The sequence below is a fragment of the Chelonoidis abingdonii genome, chromosome 1 (assembly GCF_003597395.2).
Source record: "Chelonoidis abingdonii isolate Lonesome George chromosome 1, CheloAbing_2.0, whole genome shotgun sequence".
Lineage (NCBI taxonomy): Eukaryota > Metazoa > Chordata > Testudines > Testudinidae > Chelonoidis > Chelonoidis abingdonii.
In genome coordinates, this window is record NC_133769.1 from 163195148 (window position 1) to 163218659 (window position 23512).

Genomic DNA, 23512 nt, shown 5'->3' on the forward strand with positions numbered 1-23512 from the left:
TAATATGGTGATGAATGCTATGCATCCTCCTATGCTATACATCCCAAACAGATGGATTACACCAGCGGCTCTCAACTTTTCCAGACTACTGTGTCCCTTTCAGGAGTCTGATTTGGCTCGCATACCCCCAAGTTTCACCTTACTAAAAAACTACTTGTTTACAAAATCAGACATAAAAATACAAAAGCATCACAGCGCACTGTTACCGAGAAATTGCTTATGTTCTCACTTTTACCGTGTAGTTATAAATCAATTGGAATATAAATACTGTACTCACATTTCAGTGTCTAGTATATAGAACAGTATAAACAAGTCATTGTCTGTATGAAATTTTAGTTTATACTGACTTCTGCTAGAGCTTTTTATGTAGCTTATCATAAAACTAGGCAAATATCTGGATGAGTTGATGTACCCCCTGAAAGACCTGACTGAGAACCACCGGTTTAGACAGATGAGAGCATAGGAGTAGATAGATTCAAGAGATTTAGAAGGCAAACTTTGGGCATAGAGGAAAAAAAAAGATCACACTTCAACTCGCAGACTTGAAAGATTTGATCTGGAAGCAAATGGAGAAGAATTAATATGGAACAGGAAGTAAAAAGTCATTTTCAGAGTTCACTTTTGTGACCACAACCGCCACTTCAGACTCTTCCGTTGCCTGAATTCTAAGCATCTCCATACAGAGAATTCTTGCTCGAGTCAAACACCCAACAGCCACAGGCTGGTTTACCACTAGATTGTTATTGTGTCCTAAGTTTCCCCCATCCCCAGTTTGTTTGGGGAGATGTTGGAAGGAATGGGGGGGGGGGGGTCACAGAAAAAACAGAAGGGAATTATTGGTCTCTACATGCAACTGTGCACATAAAAATTAAAATGATTTTGAAAGATACCAGAGAGAGAGAAAGGCTCTAATGACTGGCTACAAACCAAACTTTGGCCAAGTTCCTTTGTCTGCTGACCTAGTTACCCATACCATGCCCTGAACACACACCACATTCCTGGGAGCTAAAAAAAGCCAACAGAGGGTGCCTCTGAGAGAGAATGAGAGTACCAAAGAGGAACAGATCAGGTTTCATAAGGGAAGGCATTTGATGTGACACCTGCCTGCTGGTACATTTGAGAAATCCATTAGGAGAGAATGTTTTGACAGAGCTGTTCACCGCCCACATCCGCCAGCCCAGTCCTCCACCTTCCTTCTCCCCTGCTGTCCATATTCTTCCAGCTGCACTTCTCAACCAACTCCACATGAGGCAAAGAGTTAGAGGCCATAATGGAAACATTGCAAGGACTCTCTGCTAGACTTTATGAGCTGACTGACCCCTTCTCATCAGAACCTGCTCCTCCACCACCCTGCACAGCTGACCCTTCCTGCAAAAGTTCAGTGACCTCAGAGACACACCAGCTGGACCATTGCCTCACCATGGAAATGTCTCTGTAACGAGACTTTAGGACTCAGATGAACTCAGTATGAACCTCCTACACTTTCCTGCTCTCTATCCCCACCCCTAATGAAAGCAAAGTATCTCTCTATATTTTTTAATACTATTCAGAAGACTTGGAGCAGATACCAAGGTGAAATGGCCTGAGCCAGGTAGTGCTTCAGGTCTACGCCAGCCACTCAGAAGCTGAGAGCAGAAATGCTGCTGAGTTTAAGACCATTCCAGTCCCAGACTGGTAGTGGCAGGATTGCCAAATCCACAACATCAAAGACAAGAAGATAAACCAAAATAAACCCAGGAGACCTATTTCCAAACCCATTCCTGGTGAAGATGCTCCTGTAACCCATATGTGCACTATAACATAGTAGCACTGGGAGCTGGTTCATCTCAACTCACTTATAGGACAGGGAGATGCATCTACTATAGACCTTAAACCAAGTTCAGGAACCAACGCATTTGAAAGTGCTTTAAACAAAGTTCTAGCTAGCCTGGTTCCTGGTAACAGTTTGACCAGCCAGTGTGGATGAAGTCAACCCATGTTTAGAAAGCATGCTCCGACCAACTGCAAGTAAACTAGAACGTGGCTCTTCTAGCAAATGTTTGCAAGTGTTTCCTGAGTCCTGCAAGCCCAGCTCACAGGAATGTTAAAGAGATGAACATTTATTTCAGGAATTCGGTTGCAGCACCTGCTATGGGGTGATGCTAAGTCTTTGCATTGGCACACTAGGTCAAGCAGGTAGTGGCACTGTGTTTTGAGGATCCTGCATCTTCAGCACCTTGCAGCAATATACTATGACATTGCAACAATACTTAAAGTTGCATCTTTCATAGCATGACCTAGCATTGACACACTTCTTCAGGGTGGCATGACCCTGCATTTAAATGGGACCATATTGCCTCTTCAAAGCATAATGTAACAGCAACGCAGTATAACCTACATCACCACGACTTTGCGCAGGAGTGTGCCATTATTACAAACACAACTATTTTGTTCCTTGGAACCAATACAAATCCAAGGCCCGCACAGCCTCAGGCAGCTCAGAGAGCAGGGATCAGAAGAGCTCGTGGATCGCAGACTACACATGACCTTTCCTTGGCAGACCGGGAGAGTGGAAAAATGTGTTTTCATTCTCTGGGACTTATACCAGCTCTCCAACAGCAAAGACAACTCTGGCTCCAAGGTTCTCCCACCCACAGTCCTGGAAAAGTGACATGAAATGTCTCAAAACAGACTTTCCGATGAAAGCAAGATTCTTTTTAATTTTAAATAAAAACCAGCTCCCTTGGCAATGTGCTGAAAACCCTTCCCAAATGTAAAACGTATTAGTTGTCAGGCACATTGTTTGGAGATGGTTCTAGTGCCCAGATTCGAGAAGCAGGGGGTGGGGAGGGAGAAAGGAGGGAGACGGTTGAAAAGAGAAGGAGAGGTTTAGCAATGTCATAAAAATGATTTGCAGTGAACGTGCTCAAGACTTCAAGAATTTCCTGGCTTCATTCAATTAAAAATAATAATAATAAAAAGCAGGAATAAGAGTGAACTTCAGAAATGTGATTAATCCTTTAAGACAAGCAGAGAAGGGGAGCCATGTTTCCACTGAGTATTAAAGCCAGATGAAGGTTAACAATTAACATGCAACACATTCTGTTCCTCTGAAAATAAATGTTACCCTTGGGGAGGGGAAGGGTGCTAGGTGTTTTCTCCTCTGACATTTGATCAAGGGATTAAACAGGAAGAGACACAAACAGAAGGGGGCGGAGAAAAGGAGAGAAGCAGAAGTCTGCCTGCCCATATCACACATACTTCCCTGATCATCAAAATATAAACGAGCATCAGGAAAATTAATGTGCACCCTGGTGGTCTGAATTAATCATGGCCAAATTATGATCTCAGAGCCAAGGCCTAGGCTCCAGCAGTGCTGGCAGGGGTTTATATGAACACAGAGGGACCCAGAAGAGGAGAGAGGCCTAGGAGCCAGTGAGCTTGGAGAAAGAACAGACCAACACCTCAAATGCAGAGCAGCTCACCAGTGAATGTAGTTCTTTAGACATGGAAAATAACGACGAGATTTCTGCAATTAGAGACAGTGTTTCAGACACTGAGCTGGGTGTACAGAGGGGAAGGATCGTCCTTAGGTTAACACACAGATCTCAGAGTCAGGGCTACTGGGGTTTATGGTTGCTTGTGCCACCCACTCGGTGTGCGGCCTTCAATGAGTCGCTTTGCTTTTCTGCGCTTCATTTGCTCTCATCTTTAAAGTAGGAATAATACCTCATGTGAGGTATCATTGGAAAAGTTATGAGTTGCTGAATATGATTATCCAATTTGTATGCGTGTATCATTTTTGTATCTAAAGTTAGGAATACTGACTATGTATCTGTATTTCAATTGTGCTTACTCTGGGTGACACCCACAACTAGCCTTTCTAGTACAACAATGAAGAAGCCAGACAGTGCTGATGGCCCATCAGCAAAGACAATGGACCCTGGAAGAACTTAACCTTCCTGAGAACACTCCACATAGCCTGTAAGTAATGGCTGCTATGACTCAGCAAGGTATGCAAGGGCATGTGATCAGGCCACATGTCTCTGGACTCCATCTTGGGATGTCAGTGTTTTTCCACAAACTGATTTTGGGACAAAAAGGTTCCCGCCCTATGATAAAGCTATATAAGGCAGGGAGTGACATCATCTGTGGTTCTGCACTCCCCACAAAAGAGGACTCCTGAAAACACCTGAGAAACAAAGACTGGACTGGTGGAAGTGCTGGATCCAGGCTAAAGGGATTTTCTAGCCTGTGTATGAAAGACCTGGTAACAGCTCTCATAGTAAGTAACTGCTAATTCATATGTAATCTATCTAGTATGTTAAGCTTAGTTTGCATTTCTGTTTATTTGCTTTGATCTGTTTGCTATCAGTTAAAAATCTATCTTTTGTAGTTAATTACCTTGCTTTTGCTTTATCTAAACCAGTGAGTTTGAGTGAAATGCATGGGAAATCGTAGCTCAAGGGGCAAAGGCTGTTGCATTTTCCTGTCCACACGGGGTGGGGGAGGGCACAAACTCTATGAGCTTACACTGTACAAATCCCTGTGCAGTGCCAGACAGTATAATTCTGGGTTTATACTCCAGGGGAGGTGCATGCCTGGGGAGCTGAGAGTTACCTTGGCTGTAGCCCTTCTATTATTGATTCATGCAGTGGCTGGTTAGAGAACCTGCATGTAACTGCAGCTGGGTGTGTCCCTACCTGGTGAATGCTGGGAAGTATAGGACCGGGAGTGGGTCTGCAGCTTGTTACAGCAGCACAGTGAGAGAGGGAGCCCAGGCTGGTGGATCAGAGGGCTCAGTGGTACCCCAGTTCCAGGTGGCACCCCAGGGGGGAACCCGTCACAGGATGGTCTTGAGGTTAACACACAGATCTCAGGGGGCTCGTGGGGTTTATGGTTGCTTATGTTACTCACTCAGTGTGCGGCCTTCAATGAGTCACTTTGCTTTTCTGTGCCTCATTTGCCCTCATCTGTAAAGCGGGGAGAATATCTCCCTGCCGCACGGGAGGGTGCACAGCCAAAGGCTGGTGAGATGGGCAAGTGTCAGTGGGGCCTTTCACCTCCATGAGTACCACCCTTTGATATCACAGCAGCTAGTCTGCCAGTCCAGGGAAGAGGAGGACCACCACCCCTTCCTCCTGCCATCTCTCAGTCCACCAGCCTGGTCTCCAGGGAAGCTGAGGGGGAGGAAGCGGGTGGGAGTGGAGAGAGCCAAGAGCCGTGATAGGGGAGGCTGTGGGAAACCATGGCAAGCAGAGAAAGGAGAGATGCACCAAGAGAGGAAGAGAAGGGAAAGATAAGGAACTTAAAGCACAGAACACAGAATAGATTATTTTCACCATCGGCTATTCAAAAGTTTAATGCCAGATTGTTCCCGTAAATGTCCATCCCCCACAAATAATGTTTAGTTGTATTTGTAAATGGCTTCTACCCAGGCCTCTGCCTCCCCTGGGGCGTGTGTTTGCCCATGCACACTCGCAACCTACATAGGTCTGGCAAACAGAGGGGCAGTGTGGTCGTATCTGGGCAGAGGTGCTGCTGCAAAGATAGTGCCAGTACTACTGCACGTACCCGGCCTGGCCCAGCGGGGGTGTCACGTGAGCCAGAGGGACCCCACCGACTCCTTTCTGCAGGCAGGTGAGATGGGGAATTTTGAGACCAGCAGAAGCTGTGGGTGACAGCTTCTCAACACTCACTGACTGACTATATTTGGCTCTGCTTCCCACATCCAGCCAGCTTCTACCTGCCTTGCCAGCTTTCCTATCCCCAAATCCCATGCTAGACCCTACCACTGCTCTATTCCCCTACTCACTGTCGTTGCCCATTAAAACTCACTGGGGAGCTGCAATAGCCCAATTCATCACCGTCCGTGAAGTGCTTTGAGACCATCGGATGGAGGGCACTGGGGATGGCTGAACTCCAACTGTGCTGAAGCCACTGTTTTAAGAAAAATGGGGGCAGCTCTTGTTCTCTTTAGGATGGGCTGTGTACAGAGAGAGAAATCCAGCTTTTGCCTGTGTGTGTGTGTGTGCGCTCACGCCCCTGCCGGCACAGCGATGGGCAGGGTGAAGAATCATCCCAGGACTAGTAGGAAAGCCCTCGTTTGGAGGAACTAAGGCCCTCGAGTACTACAGCTAGGGGGCCAGGTAAGTACATGGACTAGACAGATAAGATTGGATCAGACAGAAGTGAGAGACCATATGGAACTAAAAATTACAGGCTCCAGGGGCTTGAGCCTTCCGTATAGGGTGGAGAAGGGCCTCTGAGAACAGGAAATGGTAAGGACTGAGGTTCCTCCAGCACAAAGTGGGGCGGGGGGAGAAGAGTTATTCCTCATTAATCCCCATTTTGTCTGCCAGAGGCCCATGGGATTAGAGCTCTCCTCTTGCACTAAGCAACGTCTCAGTTGTCAGCCTCCTTCTCATGAGGAGTAACGGACGCAGCCCTGAGTGCCACGGCAAGACACGCACAATCCCATTCTCCCATCTCCTTCATGCATTTCTGTCCTCTCAGAGTCACCCCCTGCCCCCCAGCAGCAGTGGTCAGATCCCCTTCAAACAGCTCCTCATGCACGCACCCCTCATATGCTAGCATCCCATCACATACCAACATCCCTCCCCAACCCCCACACCACATCCCAAGCTTGATTCTGTCACATCACGATCAACGTGCCATGTCTCCGCAGCAGACATCCCTCCCCTCTGGTAACTAACTCAGGAAGCGCAACCTGTGTTTTCATTTCCTCCCCACCCCTCACGCCACCCCAGTCCTTGTAGCCAGAGGCCTTTGGTGGAGGCGAGTCAAGCAAGCAAATGGTTTTTCAAGATGGAGATGAAGCTCCCCCTCCATTGCGTCAGGGGAGTCATCAACTGAGAGGCCCAGGCAGAAGGAAAATGAATGGGTTTTTCTTTAGAAGACAGCTGCAAATTCCTAAGGGACCCTAAACATGCCCCAGAGCAGGGGTCACTGCCCACTGGCACTTTGTAACAACACCAGGCTTGCTCCCATGTGCTTAGCCAATGCTGAGGGCTGCTCTGCTACTTTCGTTTCTAGAAGCTGAAAGGGCATGAAGGAATGACCCTCTCTGGCCCTAGAGTGTTTCCAATATGAAAGTCCGCCCCCCAATTCTCTCCCCCACCCCCCACCCCCAAAAAAGCATTCCTGTCTCCTCTTCCATTGCAACCAAGAATTTGACAAGGAGAAAAAGCAGTTTAGTATATTCCTCACCTCCCATAAGTGCTTGTCTGGGGGGTGGGGGAGATCCTAAGATGTAAGAAAAGGGATGTAAGAAGCAAAGTAGCCCAGCATACACTGAGTGGGCATTCAACAGGCATGTAATTGCCACTTGCCTCCCATTTGCTATTCAGTGGGATCAAATTCAGCCCTGGCATGAACAGGTGCAACTCCAGTTGAAGTCTCCACGAGCTGCTCCAGCTTACACCAGTACTGTCTTTGACCTTTGTGTTAGTGACTTTTCCTGCTACATCCCTCTCATCAGTCTTTTTGTGTAAGCTGCGCTCATTTTGTGTGACTAGTGCACAGTCCATTGCATTTGCCACTTCCATCCACTCACTCTCATCCAGCAAAGCACGTTTCAGTTAAAGCGTGCAAGCAATCCCATTGGCTTCCACAGGGCTACTAGCATGCTTAAAGTTCAACCTGTGCTTACAGTCTTTTGCTGGATAGGGGCCCTGATGACTAATCTTCAGCAACATGTGACTTTTACCACTGTTGTCATCCCTCCCAAAACGTTCCAGGGGAGTCACACCCACTTGGTGCAGAGCGCACTTCACTTTTAGGAGACTACAAGAAAAAGGGGCTTGGAAGGGAAGCTGGGTGTGATGGCAAAGGGAAGCAACAGACTATATTCCTACACCCAGCACTGGGCTATGTATTTTAAAGTCAGGCAGCCTTACAGAGTCTCATTCCATCCTTCAGCTCCTGTGACCATGCCCCCCTCCATTTAGACTGCCCTGGATTCCAATCACTCTCAACATAAGGGCTAGGACCTGGAACATCCCAAGGGACTGGGAATCAGATATGGAGCCTCTATAGATATCCTGTTCCAATGCAGCTTAGGCTGGTAGTGATCAATGTCATTACCATCTGTTCTATGCACCGGGTTGGTGTTTGCAGGGAGGGAGGGGAAGGGGGGGTGTCACTCCAGTTCCAATAAGTTACCTTCTAGTACCCCAGCCACATACACCCAGAAAGCATTTTTACTGTATCTGAAGACTTGAACTGAACACTGGCAAAGTGATCCTTGTTCTGTTGCTTTGAGAACTCCACCTCCATCCCCTTCACAAATCTCTCCCTTCCTGGGGGCTATAAAACTATAGCCAGGTTTACCTCTACTGCCGGAATTAACTGCTAGTCTCAGTCAGTCTTCTGAGTTAGCCTGATCAGAGATTGGCTCAGGCATGCCAATCAGCCACATATCCCAAAAAGTGCTGCTCCTTGCTTGTCTCGCTCATGTCCCACCCTCGGTTCCATCTTCTCCCCCTTCCATCCAGGCTCTTCCCAAGGTGGGATCTGTTCCAGGGCTCTCCACTTCTCTCTACTCCCCAGTGGGATTCACTCTGTCCACTCTCATGGCTCCCTCTGCCCAAAGACAGCAGGGATCATGGTGGGAGTGGCCCACTTGGCCATCTGCCAAGATGATAGGAACATAAGAACGACCGTACTGGGCCAGACCGAAGGTCCATGTAGCCCAGTATCCTGCCTTCTGACAGTGGCCACTGCCAGGTGTCCCAGAGAATGATCCAGTGAGACCCAGCACCTTCCCTGCACGGTGCTGAAACTTGATGGTGTAGGAAGAAGACAAGAGTTCTCAGGGGACAAGGCATGTAGCACAGATGGCTCCACAATGGGTTACTGTCTCTCACTTATTTAACCTACCTTCTCCATCAGTTCACAAGACCCATTCAATGGCATTAATAACCATCCCCCTGTTGGTGGAAACAAAGCCCATTAAGCCCTCACCCTCCTTCTGCAACCCATCTGATCCTCCTAGTTCCTCTCAGTGGCAATACACTTGCGGCGATGGGGAGGTCTCACTCATCTTCCCCCTTTCCTGATTCCAGCTCAATGGCTCAGGCCAAGGACCACTTATCTACCTGATCTCTACACCTCGTGTCAGGCCTTGTAAATGCTGTTGTTAAAATTCAGTTCTCTCTGGCTTGGTGGGGGTGAGGGCAGGGATGGAGTATACATGGGCCTGAATCAACACCAGACCAACTTCTGGGGCCCCACTACAGTACTAGACGTGGTTATAGCTGGAGTCTGTCTCAGGGAGGATGGTGGGGACTTCCTGCACACTAGCAGCTTGATCACAGCCTCTGCAAAGGATGCCTGTCACCCCTCAGTCACCAGAGCCAGAGGGGGAAGGCAGCACCCAGGTAAATGGAACAACCATGGCCTTGTCCTAATGACGACATTTAAGAGAGGCCTGAAAGCAAACAACTGTACTAAGGAGCGTGCGTGCACTGGTCTCCTTATCCTTCCTAAATGCAAACCATGCCCTTGGTAATCCCATCCACTTCTCCGCTCCCCTCCTGGGCCAGCCCACCGGCAAAACACAGCCCCCATTCTGCTCTGGAATGCGCTCTCCGAAACTTAATCTAAGTGCAAAGCCCAGACCAAATCCCTCGATGGCTTTAACCCAATGACAGCCCCCTCCCACCCAGCCTCCAAAAGCAAGAGCTGCTGTTCCACTCCACTCTCCCGCTCCTTCTCCTCCTACCCAGCCCGGCCTAAACATTTCACTTCTGATTAATGTCTTGATGACAAGCCAATAGTTCTTGGCTTTAACACAAAGCCGGCCCCCGTTTTGCACAAACATCTTCTCTCCTTCAATTTCTTAGACATACCCCCTTCCCCAGCAATCTCCTTGCCCTCCTCCCAGGACCAACTGAGGGAGTTTACGAAGGAGCTCTGTCCATTGGGTATTACGGATAGACATGCCCTGTCACAAGTGTTAATTCTGAACGCCCCTCCCTCCAGCATCAGTATCTCAAGAAGACCATGACCCCACCTCAGTTAGGGTTGCCAACTTTCTAATTGCACAAAACCAAACACCCTAGCCCCACGCCTCACTCACTACATTACCCCTTCCTCAGTGGCTTGCTCTCCCCTTCCCTCACTCACTTTCACTAGGCTGGGGCAGGGAACTGGGGTGTGGGAGGGGGCTCCAGGGTAGGGGGTGGGGTTGAGGGATTTGGAGAGCAGGAGGGGGCTGCTGGTTAAGGCAGGGGGTTGAGGTGTGGGAGCGGGTGAGGGCTCTGAAGTGGGGCCAGAGATGAGGGGTTTGGGGTGCAGGAAAGGGCTCCAGGCTGGGGGGTGGGAACGAGAGATTTGGTATGTGGGAGGGGGCTGCGGGTTGAGGCACAGGGTTGGGGTTCAGAACGGGATACGGGCTCTGGGTTGGGGGGTTCAGGCTTTTGGGATGCAGTAGGGAGCTCCAGGCTAGAGATGAAGGATTCTGCGTGCAGGAGGGGGCTGCAGGTTGAGGCAGGTGGTTGGGGTTCAGGAGGGAATACAGGCTCTAGGCTGGGGCCAGGGATGAGGGGTTTAAGATGCAGGAAGGGGCTCTGGGTTTGGGGGCTGGGGCACAGGCTTACCTTGGGTAGCTGCCAGTCAGTGACACAGGGGGGCTAAGACAGGCTCGCTACCTGTCCTGGCACCACATTGTGCCCTGGAAACGGCCAATAGGTCCAGCTCCTAGGCTGGGGGGGAGGCGGGGGGGAGGGCAGGAGGCTCTGCACGCCTCTCTTGCCTGCAGCCACCCCTCCACCCGCCCCCGCTCCCATTGGCCATGGTTCCCAGCCAATGGGACTGTGGAGCCGGTACTCAGGGCAGGAGCAGCACGCTGAGCCACATGGCCCCCCTGCCTAGGAGCCGGATCTGCTGGCTGCTTCCAGGGGCACATTGCAGTGCCAGGACAGGTAGGAACTAGCCTGCTTTAGCCCTGCAGCGCCACCAACTGGACTTTTAATGGCCCAGTCAGCAGTGCTGACCAGAAGCGCCAGGGTCCCTTTTCAACTGGGCGTTCCGGTCAAAAACCGGACACCTGGCAACGCTAACCTCAATACAAGGTGCACTCGGGGGTAGGGGTGGCTTCAAGATATGGCTTCAAAATGAGTGCCTCCCCTGCCAAGGATGTACCCCAAACTGAGTGTGCTGCCCCAGTTGAGACGCACCCCTAACTCAACACACACTCTGATCTGAGCGTAGATCCCAGCCTGAAACAAGAACGCTCGTCGGAGATGTGTCCGCCATCACCTTTACCAGGGTTCGTTTTGGAGAATTTCCATCACGGACCAATTTTTAAATCAAGCTTCAAAGATCCACTGTGGGAATTATATGGGGGAAGTTCTCTAACCTGTGTTCTGCAGGAGGTCGAACTAAATGATCACAAATGGTCCTTTCTGGCCCTGGAGTCTATGAATCTTTTTCCTACAAGACACACACAAATATGAGGGTAGCCCCCGGAAAGGAGACATACCCTGAGGTACTAGCGCAGCCCCACAGCGTGACACATGGACCAAAATTAACGTGGCTCCTTGATCTCAGGTCTCCCCAACCCAAGCATCCCTGATACAGGACCCAACCCTCCATACAAATAACGCAGCAATCTGAGTCAGAAATGCCCCCTGGAAAGGAAAGCACACCCCAATATAATATTAGACACTCTGGTGTGGACAATGGCACCTCGAAGCCTCCCTTAGAGAGGCAAGCCTTGATACAAAATGCATCCGAGTATGATCGTGTCCCCCCACCACCACACACCCAATAAATGAATCTACTTCCCTCACAACATGAGTGGAGCTCAAAGAAGAGCCCAGACCCCCACCCCTGCTGGCTGTACGCAAGTATCACCTCTCTTAAACAATACAATAGCAACCCTCTGAGACCTTCCTCTCCTCGGCCTGGAATAGCAGAGCTTCCTTTTAATCTGAAGGAGGCAATCCCAAGGCCTCTCTTCAGTTCTCCTGAGCATTTGTTGGGGTTGTATTGGTTATTTACCTCACCTCTTCCTTGCTCTCCTCCTTTACCCTTCCTTCTGTGGGTGATCTTAACTCTTCCATAGGACACCAGAAGGGACAAATTTTCAGAGCTTCATAATAGGGGGGCTTAAGAGAAACCTTCCATGTGACTAGCCAAAGCACTGATCTGTGGTGCAGCTGGGAACATGCTAGGAATTGAACCGGGAACCTCCTGTTGGAAAAGCAGGGCTACCACAGCTTGAGCGAAAGAGCACAGCTCCTTAGGTGAGAACTTTAACAGACTCCTCCTCTGTGGATCAGGTACAGATGGGGACAAGTCACACATACTGACCAGTAAGTTACAGAGTCCAGCAGGTGATGTGGCTTGCAGTGTCCTATAACACATCGCATAGCTAAACTCACCCTGCGACTGCAGGGTGGAGAGAGAGATTCCAGGAGACTCCAGGAGTTTTTTTTGTTGAAGTCAGATGTCAGGATCATACCTAGGTGCCTTAGAAAAGCCTAAGAGTGATACCGTGAGACATAGGAAGAGAACCAGGCAGATGGAGAAATACAAATCACTTGATCTATCTCAGACATAGGTAAAGGTAAATATTACGTTATTCATTGGTTTATGTAGTTACCCTTAGAAGGTGGTACGATACGAGCTTACAGTCTATCACATACAAGGATTGCTTTGCCTATTGCTAAGGTAGAACATGGCAGGCCTGTGTGTCAAAGATGCTACAAAACAGCCCAGGTCAAGGGACTACTCCAGAAGCTTGGGATCAGACTAGGGATTCCAGCATGAGCAGGGGTACCTGGTGGCACCATGGGATCAGCCTGCCCCACTGTGTCTCAGAGGCTGCCAGTCCCCCAAATGGAGGCCCAACCAACGAGAGGGATCAAATGCAGAGTAAGGAACAGGAGAAGACAAAAGCTACTCACTGGCTAAAGTCACTGTGGCTGGGACGCTGGCAACAACTCCCTCCGGCATGCGGGCGATGCACTGGTACCGGCCCACGGTGTGGTTGTTGAGAGCCATGATGATGAGCTTCCCCAGCTCAATGTGAATCCCCAGCGCCTCATCCGACCCTACCAGCTCCTTCCCATTCAGCCTCCAGGTAACGTTGACTTTCGGGGGCTCTACCACACACCCCAGGCTCACCAAGCCACCATACTTTTGGACGGTGGAAGCAGGTTGGACGGTGACCTGAAGAGATTCACCTGCATGGTGGGGGGGTGAGGACAAGATATCCACATGAGCATCAGGACAGAGAAGAGAGAGATCTCCTGCACTGTCACACTACACACCCTGGACCACTCTCCTCACACAGAGCAAGTCTTGGAACTCTACAATAACTAGGTCTCAAGTAGAGAGAGATCCAAGCTGGAAAGTCCAGCTCTATATTTTGAACACCTCAAAGCTTAAGTGTGTGTTTGGATCCAGGGATGTGGTTTGGTCCATCATAAAGCTAGGGCCATAATTCTGCTCTCAAAGCCTCTGGGTTATTCAGAGTTCTGGTTCAGGCCCCCATCTCTAGTCACTACTGAGGCTGCTTCAGTGGCTAAGAATGAGACGGAGAAGCTCTTCTGCTTAGGAATAACAGACCACTTGAAAAACCTGAGCTCCTAGAGAGCTGCTTAGCTTCCAGGAGAAGGACACAGAGGAACTGGGTGTTCAAAGCGTGCAGGAGGCAGGCTAGGCTTGTCCAGGCATTGGAGCAAAGGTAGATTAAAGACTACACTGGGGCCAGAGCCACCAAAATTTTGCCTGCTCACAAAACATGCTGTCCCCTGTGGACAGCCACTCACCCTGGCTCAGCTACAGACATGCAACTCCTGATCCCTCTCCTGGGCTCATTCTGATGTGACTTGAGCTGTGGGCAGTACACTGAACCACATGGTTTAATCTCCTTTTTGCTGGATCCTACGCTGGCAGTAAGTGGTCAGGCAGCAGGAATCTGCTGTGCACTGTGCATTCGGCAAGTGCGGAACTGGAGCCCGCTGATCTCAAGGGTCCTTTCTGAACCCTCCCCTGCACTGGGGCAGGTTTCCAGAAGGAAAGGCAGCCTGGAGCTCTTACTTGTCACACAAACTTCTTGAGTGCTGGAGACCCTCCCCAGCCCTTGTGACATGCTTCTCCACTGCCACTGACCATCAAGAAATGGCAAGAAGGAGCAAGTTGTGTGGGAGTGGCTATCTAGATTGTGGATACGATAATCACCCCAAAAGGGAGATGGATTGTTGGACCAGGTGAGCAGAAGGGGGATCCCCTTCAGGGGTGCGCATTATCCTTTGGGTTAATGAAGCAGTGGGATCAATAACACCTCCTGCAGCCTGTGTGTAGGGTGGGGTAGGGGGAGAATGTCCCATTAGGATAGGATGGGGCTGATCCCTTTGAGATGGAAGCAGGGTCCATTTCTTGGAGACCTTAAGGGCCTGCGGTTATTTCAAGGCAGAGTATAAAAATGGGTAAGGAGTAAAACTCACCCAAATTAGCAAAACAGCCAGCAGCTGCTAGGATCAGGCAGGCGACGGCAGACACTAGTCTCTTCCTTCCCGGGGTCATTGTCATCCCATGCAGCGCAGCCTGGGGCAGAAGGACCTAGGCGGGGCTCCCATAAGCCACCTCAGGGCCTGTGGCTTCCTGCGGATGACAGGAGGGAGATGATCAAACACGATTCTCAGATGCTTTTTTCTCAACCAGCCCTCCCCAGTCTCTATAGAGAGGAGCCCACAAGCCCCAGTGATGGCTGAGACTCAAGACCCGAGAGGGTGGACAGAGGTAGGTATATGTGTGGTGCCTCCTTCTCCAACTCCCCGCCCTGGGAAGTGGAGGATACTGTAGGCACCTCTGGTTTCACTGCCTCCCTACAGGAACTCTTTACAGGATGAAGGGTGCAAGCCAATGCCCTGCGCTGCTCCAGTACCACCTAACCTCCTTATGGGAGCAGTAGTGGCATAAGGGGCATATGAACCACATCCTTCTCTAGCACTTTCCACCAAAGGAGTCACTCAAAGCGCTATACAAACATTAATGAAGCTTCACAAAAGCCCTGGGTATTATCACCCTTGTTTCCTAGAGGGAGAGAGAGAAACTCCAGCACAGGGAGGTTAAGGGTATAATTTTCAGGGGTATACTAATCAGCAGCTCCCATTAACTTCAACTGCAATCGTGCATGTTCAGCACTTCCATAAGCCTGGCCCTAAGTGACCGGTCCAAAGTCACACAGCTGGTCAGCCATTGCATCAAGTATCAGGTATATACAAAATCTCCCAAGGGAGGACACATCCTCAGCTCCCTGTATAAGTTTACACACTATACACACCCCAGGTCAAATTACACCCACTGAATACTGCGCTAGGCTATCAGTGTACAAGCTACCTCTTTCAGGAGCAAAGCAAACATTGCCAGCTAAGTGCCACTTAAGTTTGTTTGCCAAATGCTGTTGCCTCCCTCCATGGCTGTGATTATAAGACAGCATTTTGGTTTAAATGCTGGGAAAATCAGCGAAGGGGCCCACACATGCTCCTTGGAAAAGGCATTTATCACACACTACATGGAGAAATGGTTATGTCATCCCTGGATCTATGTCTTCAGCTCCAATTCATACAGCTTTCCCCACTTGATGCACATTTCAGGTCTGAAGGAATCCAACACTGAAAGGAGAAAAGTTGGGCCAAACAGCTCGAAGTGCCAGCTAGGTTTGCATCCCAGCAAACTTCACGCGATTTGGATTCAGAACATCACAGCACTGCTTGCAAGAGTCACTGATTTCAGACACCCTTGTGATGAACCTAATCTGAATTTGGAATGAGCCCCCAATAAACAAGCAGTGTAGGGTGTCTCCAGGGTTTTGTTGCCAACAGCATTCCACCCAGCTCTGCTCAGGGAAACCTTGCATGTCAAATCAGGATCACCTGCAACCAAAGGCAAAGAATTTAAGGAAAGGAGACATTCCTCCTGTATTACATGGGGATATGTGCAAGGGGTTTGAGTACTAATTGTAGCACTTCTTAGCACAGGAAATTGCCAGCTGGACTGTGTTGCTTAGAAGTGTTAATTACTGGCACTAGTAGGCTGGTTGGTCCCCTCGTTTGTAGTGTCAGAGGAGAAGCCAAAGACGGACTAGAACATGGAGACCAACAAGGGAGACAATTAGTACCAAAGAAATCCACACTTTTTTTGCCATTGGATGAGCCGCATTATCAGCTGGCGAATTGCTACTGGCATCCTCCTGGGGTCTGGATTGTGCAAAGCTGTGCTACCTCCCTAGGCTTTTACATCACAGTCATCATTCCTGCAGCCTATGCTGAGCTTAGCACACACGTGGCATGTCCATTCAGTTAAAGGGAAAAGAAAAGAAAATCATACCACAAATGCTTCAGGCATGAGGTCTGGCCACATCAGATCTCTAACTGAGGGGGTTCCTGAGCTAGGACTGGGGATTTCACACTCCAGGGTGCTTACAGGCCGAGAAATGCTGGTTACATATTTGTGTATGCCATGCTTGGTGGGAGGGGGTTGGGAAGTGAGTAAGGGCTGAGGTAGAAGGTATCCTTCAGGCAGTTCAACAGAAAGAGGTTTTCTGCAGATCTTGCCATTGATGAATTCAACCTCTACAAGCCAATCCAGGCTTCCTCCCTCCAGTTCACACATCGTAAATAAATACATAGCAAATGGAATATATGGATGCCTTCCAACTGGATGAGTTCCATGGGTAGATGACATTCTTTTTCAATTCCTATCTTAAACTATTGTGCAGCATTGAGGTGTGTTGTTCAACAGCTGCCACAATCCACCTCAGAGTTCCTGCTTTTCCAAAGTAGGTGTAGTGTTATGGGATCACTCTGAGTTAATTTGGTGTATAAATATATCAGGCCAGATTCTCATTTTGGCTATGGTTCCTTTTTGTCACTCCTGCAATATAAAGAGTCCTCAAAGTAGATGTAAATATAATACATTTCTATTGAAAATAATTTACACCCACTTTCAGGCTTGTTTACACTACCAGATTTGCATGAAGAAAGCGTAGCATAAATTAGAATCGGCCCCCTTACTTATCAGTATCTATATAATAACATGCTCACTTTGTGCATCCAACAACGTCCTCAACAGCACTGTTTCTCAATGACCTGTCTGTGGTCCAGCACCAGTTCCTCAGATCTCCCTGAAACACTTTAGGAAGGCAGCAAACCAGTCCCTGGTATCAAAAAGGTTGAGCAGCACTGCTGTACCCAGGACACACTGCCAGCCCAGCCCAAGTGGGTGTGTTCACATTGCCCTCAAGTTGCTCATGGCAGATTTAAGCCCTTCAACTATTACACAAAATTCCCACTCGCTTTTATTTTACCAAAGGGCTTCATTATCTGAAACCTCAGGAATATGCCAGCTACAGTTCTGAGATCTATTGAACATGTGTGATCACCTGCAGATTGCAGTGGTGGAGAGGATATGCCAGGCCGGTCAGGAGATTGTGCACTTCTCTGTCCAAAAAGGACCATACCGCTGTGATCCAGGCCTTTGTTACCTCCAGGAAAGACTACTACATCTTTCTTTACCCGGGTGCGTGCATGAACATCACACAGAAGCTACCACCCATTTAGCTCGGTCATTATGAGCACTTCACTTCAGTGCTCCACTCGCTCTGCTGGCACTTCCAGGTTGAACTGAAAGCCTTGGTCCTAATCTACAAAGCCATACATAAGCTAGTGCCTGCCTCAGGGACTACCTCACTATAGCTGTGACTCTCAAAGACAGCTGCACTCCATGGGACAATGCAGGAAAAGAGGCCAGGTTCAGTCCCCAGCAGTGTGGGGACTCTCCATGGGCTATGGATTCTCCATGCCAGCTGTGCAGCCCCTTCCCAGAGGAGTGCAGACAGAGACAAGCTGGACCGTATTTACACCAAGATATAAATCTCATTTCTATACCATGGTCAGCGTACAATGAAGCTGAGAAAGGAAGGATGATACAGTAGCAAGGGCAGCCAGTAGCTAGTAGCCCACAGGTTCAGTTCCCTGTTCTGTCACAGATTTCCTGAGTGATCTTGGGCAAGTCACTTTTAGTTTCTCTCAGCCCCATTTCACCATCTGTATAATGGAAGTAACGGCATTCCCTACCTCAGAGGGGGGTTGTGAAGATAAATGCAATACAGACTGCGAGATCTTCAGCTACTACAGCAGTGAGGGCCATATAAGAACCTACACAGAATAAGTCAATGAGGCAGATGAAAATGGCAAGAGGGAAGAGAAATGAGAGAAAGTAGGGAAAAAGGAAAAGCCAGACTCAGACTAGGGAGAGACACCGAAAGGATCTAATTAAGACCTGCATAATAAATTGATACGTACAATATGATACCACAGGGATAGGTGCTTTGCGGATACCACAGATAGATGAGGTAAAGTCACTCTTTAGTGACTGCATCATACAGAGGATATAAGACCTAATACCATTACACATGGGACGCTGCATAGGATACTAGTTAGAAAATGATACTGACTTTATTTCCCATCCTCCTTATCCTCCCATGCCCCCACAGCCAAGAGTAACAACTTGCCCAGTGACTCCTCCTGCCAAGAGGATCACCTACTCACCCATGCAACTGTTGCACTGTAAACCTTTAATTATTGCCTTAAGGTGTGTCTACACTAGCAAAATTAATATCCTCATGTCAATAAATGCAAACAACATTGCTGCTGTACTGACACTAACCCCCTAGTGCAGACAGGACTAAGGAGGTGCTATCTCCAAACCTGCTCAGAGCACAGCAGTAAAAATGCCTGAGCCCCTTCTAGGCAAGTGCTTATGCCTCTGTCACCAATGATGCAGCTGTGCTATTGCTGGCAGTTGCTAAAGTGCAGGTACTAATTATGCTAGTGTAGACAAGATCTGTCAGGTAGCTTAGGCCTAAAACATGGGTTGTTGTTTTATAAGCTCAAACAATAGCAGAAATGTTTTCAGGAAATTGAAGCAAAACAATCAATACAATTTTGGGGGGTCGGAGTTATGTTTTCCCCTGCAGTGCTGGAAGCCAACAGCGAGTGAAACAGACTAGCTCAGTTTCACTGTCCACGTGGATGGCTTTGGCAGAGAGAGGAACGAATTCTGGAAGGAAAAAAGGGGTGCTTCTTGGAGTATGTGCTGGGGGGAAGGACCTCCCTGCAGGCCTCCATAAACCCCTTGCCAGAGGCTTTGCACTGAGGCAACAAGCAGAGATGTGCAATGCACCTTTCCCAGCTAGGATCATCCATGTGCACACAATTACAAAACTGATGGCCAACAGCGGCAGAAAGGTGAAGGGCAACAGGTGGCAGAAAATGGAGACTGATCCATTCATTTGGCACTTGATCAATGAAACGGCGCTGTAGGTGGAATGAGACGAGCAGGACATTTAACACAGTAAGGGTGTGGTACTTCCCCGAGCCCCCAGCCAGAGTCCTAGCACTAGATAACGACCTTTCCTTTCATAGCTGGGAGCCAAGTGAAGAAAGTAAACAGCCAGCATAAATGGGGGGAAATGAAAGAAATAATTAAAACGGAAAGAACAGTTGATATCCAGGGCCAGATTTTCATATAGTCAGTCGCACCCACAGTCAGAGCCAGATTGTGAAAAGTGCTCAGCTCTCAACATATCAAATAAAAATTCTGGTCCTAAGGTGGTGGCAGTAACGCAGGCAAGAATTTTAAGTAAGCAGACTGATTTCTGTCTCAATAGCATTCCTGCAACCAACCTGGCTCAATCCCTGATTTGTGAAATGTCCATGTCTCCCAGCTAGATTTCGGTTGCATGCCCAGTACATGCTTCCCCCGGGATTAGGCGCTGGTAAAACTGCAGTCCCATGGGAACAATTTCCATCTTTCTACCCAAATATGTAGTGGGACCTTACTCAAAATGTCCCTAACTTCCTCTTCTTCTCCTCTGAAGGCAGCTAGACTGAGAAGCACCCCTTTTCCTTGCATCAAGATGTGGGCCTTACACTATCAAAACCTCACACCCACCAACTGTTCTGGGAAAGAAAGGGTTAAAGTCATGGGGGCGGGGGGGGGGTTTGACAGCAAAAAAGAAAAAGAAAAAAGACCATTTTCTTTCTTTCTTTTTTAATTATTTCCTGTCAGGTTAAAATAACAATTTCCTGTCAGTGCAGTGAAGGTACCAAGTCCCTTTCAGACAGCCCAGTAAAATCAAAGAATTGGGCCATTAGCATAGTGAGATTAACAAGGGCTGCATCAGATGTGTGGGGTGAAAAAGCTGTCAGCTTAGTTCCCTGCCACACACACTGCACTAGGAGGTGGAGTGGATGGGGGCAAGGGGGCAAGAGAGAATGAGGTCGAGAGGGGAGGGAAGAGAGTAGGAGACAGAAGAGAGATGTGAGGAGGAGATGGAGCGAGAGCAAGGACGCTTTGCATTAAACGCAGGCAGCAACACAAGTGTTTGCTGATTAGAAGCTGAAGGTTTTACTGAGGAAATGCTGCCCACAGACCTAGGCCCCCTCCTGCTTAAGGAGGGCCAGCCAAACAGTTCCTGTTACTACCACACTGCCTGTAATTTATGAGGGTCCCAAATGGAAAACAGCCCCTTTCTACCCTTGGGCATCAACATGCATTTACAGCTCCAGGGGAGTGGGAATGGCCTGGGAGGAAGGAAAAATGAAAAGCCAGAACAGACCGGGAGGAAGAATGCTGAAGCCCAGGAGAACGTACCCTGTCTCTGGACAACCCTCTTTCCCCCACATCTCTTGGGCTATGGACTGGATCAGCATGGGCTGGCCTTTTGATTCAGTGACTAGAGCACAGGACTGGGAGTGAAGATGCTTTGGTTCTGTTCCCCTGCCATTGCCTCATTCAGTGACCTTAGTCAAGGGACTGTGCCTGTCTGTGCCTCAGTTTCCACGTCTGTAAAATAGGGATATCACCACCTTCTTAAAGTGCTTTTAGTTCTGAGGAGAAGTAGTGCAACAGCAGTGCCAAGTATTACTGTTGTTTTTCAAATTATTTCCTGCTCTCCCTATATCCCCCAGCACAGTCTGAGCTGAGAACAGTGCTAGCACAATGCTAAGCTATCTCCCATTGGCCTACAGTGGTACAAGCACCAGATATACTAAAACTGAGGGAGGTACGGGCAGGCCAAGGAAGTATTAAGGGGCCTTCTCTAAGGACAATCTGGATCTCAGGGCAGCTGTCAAATAAGAAAACATGGATGTCCCACTGTGATTGGTAGCCAGATTGAAGCATCTTTAAAAAACAACAACTATTTTGTGTGTGTGTGGAAGATCCCAGTTGTCTCCACTTGGTGACAAGCTGCTGAGCTGAGCTGCCTTTAAAAATCCTAGCTGCACTGACTGCCCAGCACATCAGAGCTGAAGCTGAATATGAAAACCAGGACTCCTGCCCCAGTATCCTTGTATCCGCCACCTCAGAACAGCTGTGCCCCAGACCACACTTTAGCAGGGACGCACCCATAAATTAGCCATGTGCTCTTGTTCCAGATAGTAGGGGCCACCACTGACTGAGAAAAGCCAGAGGAGTTAACAACACTCACAGTCCGAGAGAGTAAACCATCCATCTCTTCTGTTATTTGGTGACATTTACAAGGAAGTTGAGGCAGGAGGCCAGTTTGCATTGTCAGCATCAGGTCAGATGCACCAGTCAGTGGGGATTTCTGAGAGACCATCCCTATCGAATACCCAGGCTTCAAACAGCAGGGACATTTGGCTCTATGTCCAGATACAAACTTAGGGCTTGTCTACACTTAAAATGCAACAGCGGCACAGCTGCTATGCTAACGACTAAATTTTTGATTGTTCCAGTCTGCTAGACAGAGGGTTCCTTCTTGGATGCAGGAGAGGGGAAAAATAAGTATATCTGGAAGAGAAGGATTGTTTTGTGGTTAAGGCACTGAACTGGGCACCTCCAGAGATCTGGTTCAATTATAGGCACTCCCACAGAAACCTTCTGGGCCTTGGACAAGTCACTGAATCTGTCTCTGCCTCTGTTCCCCATCTATAAAATAGCGATAATATTTTCTCTCTCATCTTTGGTCCATTTTATTTATTTAGAATGTAAGCGCTATCGGGCAGGGATTGTCTCTTACGTTGTACAGTGCCTAGCGCAGTTGGGACCCCACTAGTCACTACTATTACACACGTAACAAACAAACGTGTAGCACTTATATAGTACTTTTTTTCTGTAGATCTCAAACCTCTCTATACTAGGCCATGCTAGTTTGAAACTGAAATATTAAGTAGCATTAGGAGGTAAGTTACCACTCGCCCCCACAGCAGAGAGTCTAAACAGGGTTAATTTTAGAGCTTGACATTGTTGGGGAAGTCACAATGTTAGTTATACTCACTCTCCTGGAGAAGTTTCAAGCATGGGATAGCTGTAGTGGTGAGAAAAGATTTAACAGTAGCTGCACGCTCAGTGTACTCTATTTAGGGAGAATCCGGGTCAAGAGGGAAAACTGACTGGTGTATCTAAAGTTGTAGATAAATATTTGTGATACCTATGTTACAATCCTTACTAATTCTCAAATACTGCATCATAATGTATATGCATATAGAGAAAGAATTAAGATTGCCAAAGTTAAGAAGAAAGCACATTCTCTGACTTTGGAATGCTTAACTCTGTGACCTTCAATAAATGCCATTTTTTGTACTGAATATCCAAGTTTTGTTTTGTTTTTTCTTTCTCCTAAAAAATTTTAAATGATTTTTTTTGGAGGACAGGAAGGAAAAAATGAAAAGAGGGACACTCAGTCTCTAAAACTTTATGGCTCTTGCTGGCTGTTCCGGAGATCAGAATGTGGCCCAGCAGCAATGCCCCTCTGCCATGTACATTGGCCAAACAGGACAGTCTCTACGCAAAAGAATAAATGGACACAAATCTGACATCAGGAATCATAACGTTCAAAAACCAGTAGGAGAACACTTCAACCTCTCTGGTCACTCAGTAACAGACTTGAAGGTGGCAATTTTGCAACAGAAAAGCTTCAAAAACAGACTCCAATGAGAAACTGCTGAGCTTGAATTAATATGCAAACTAGATACCATTAACTTGGGTTTGAATAGAGACTGGGAGTGGCTGTGTCATTACACAGACTGAATCTATTTCCCCATGTTAAGTATCCTCTCACCTTCTTGTCAACTGTCTAAAATGGATCATCTTGATTATCAAAACAATTTTTTTTTCTCCTGCTGATAATACCTCATCTTAATTAATTAGCCTCTTACAGTTGGTATGGCAATTTCCACCTTTTCATGTTCTCTGTATGTATAAATATCTTCTTGCTGTATGTTCCAGTCTATGCATCTGAAGAAGTGGGCTGTAGCCCATGAAAGCTTATGCTCAAATAAATTTGTTAGTCTCTAAGGTGCCACAAGTACTCCTGGTTCCTTTTGCAGATACAGACTAACACGGCCACTACTCTGAAACCTGTTAGAAATATCAGACTAAACTCATCCTTGGTGTTGAGATGGTTAAAGCATCCTGAACATAATTTGAGGTGAGCACAGCATCACTGTTTTGCAAAGCAGCAAGTTTG

At 48.0% G+C, this 23512-nt stretch overlaps 1 protein-coding gene across 5 annotated transcripts in view; it reads right to left on the reverse strand.

Annotated features, from left to right (window-relative positions):
- Positions 1-23512, reverse strand: part of BOC (BOC cell adhesion associated, oncogene regulated) — an 87625-nt gene that overhangs the window by 25880 nt on the left and 38233 nt on the right. For all 5 annotated transcript variants that reach the window (XM_075072248.1, XM_075072245.1, XM_075072247.1 and 2 more), the window contains exons 2-3: positions 14460-14616; positions 12915-13193 (exon numbers count right to left, since the gene is read on the reverse strand). In XM_075072248.1, the coding sequence (XP_074928349.1) occupies positions 12915-13193; positions 14460-14544 (364 nt within the window). In that variant the 5' untranslated portion in view covers positions 14545-14616. The remainder of the gene's footprint in view (positions 1-12914; positions 13194-14459; positions 14617-23512) is intronic.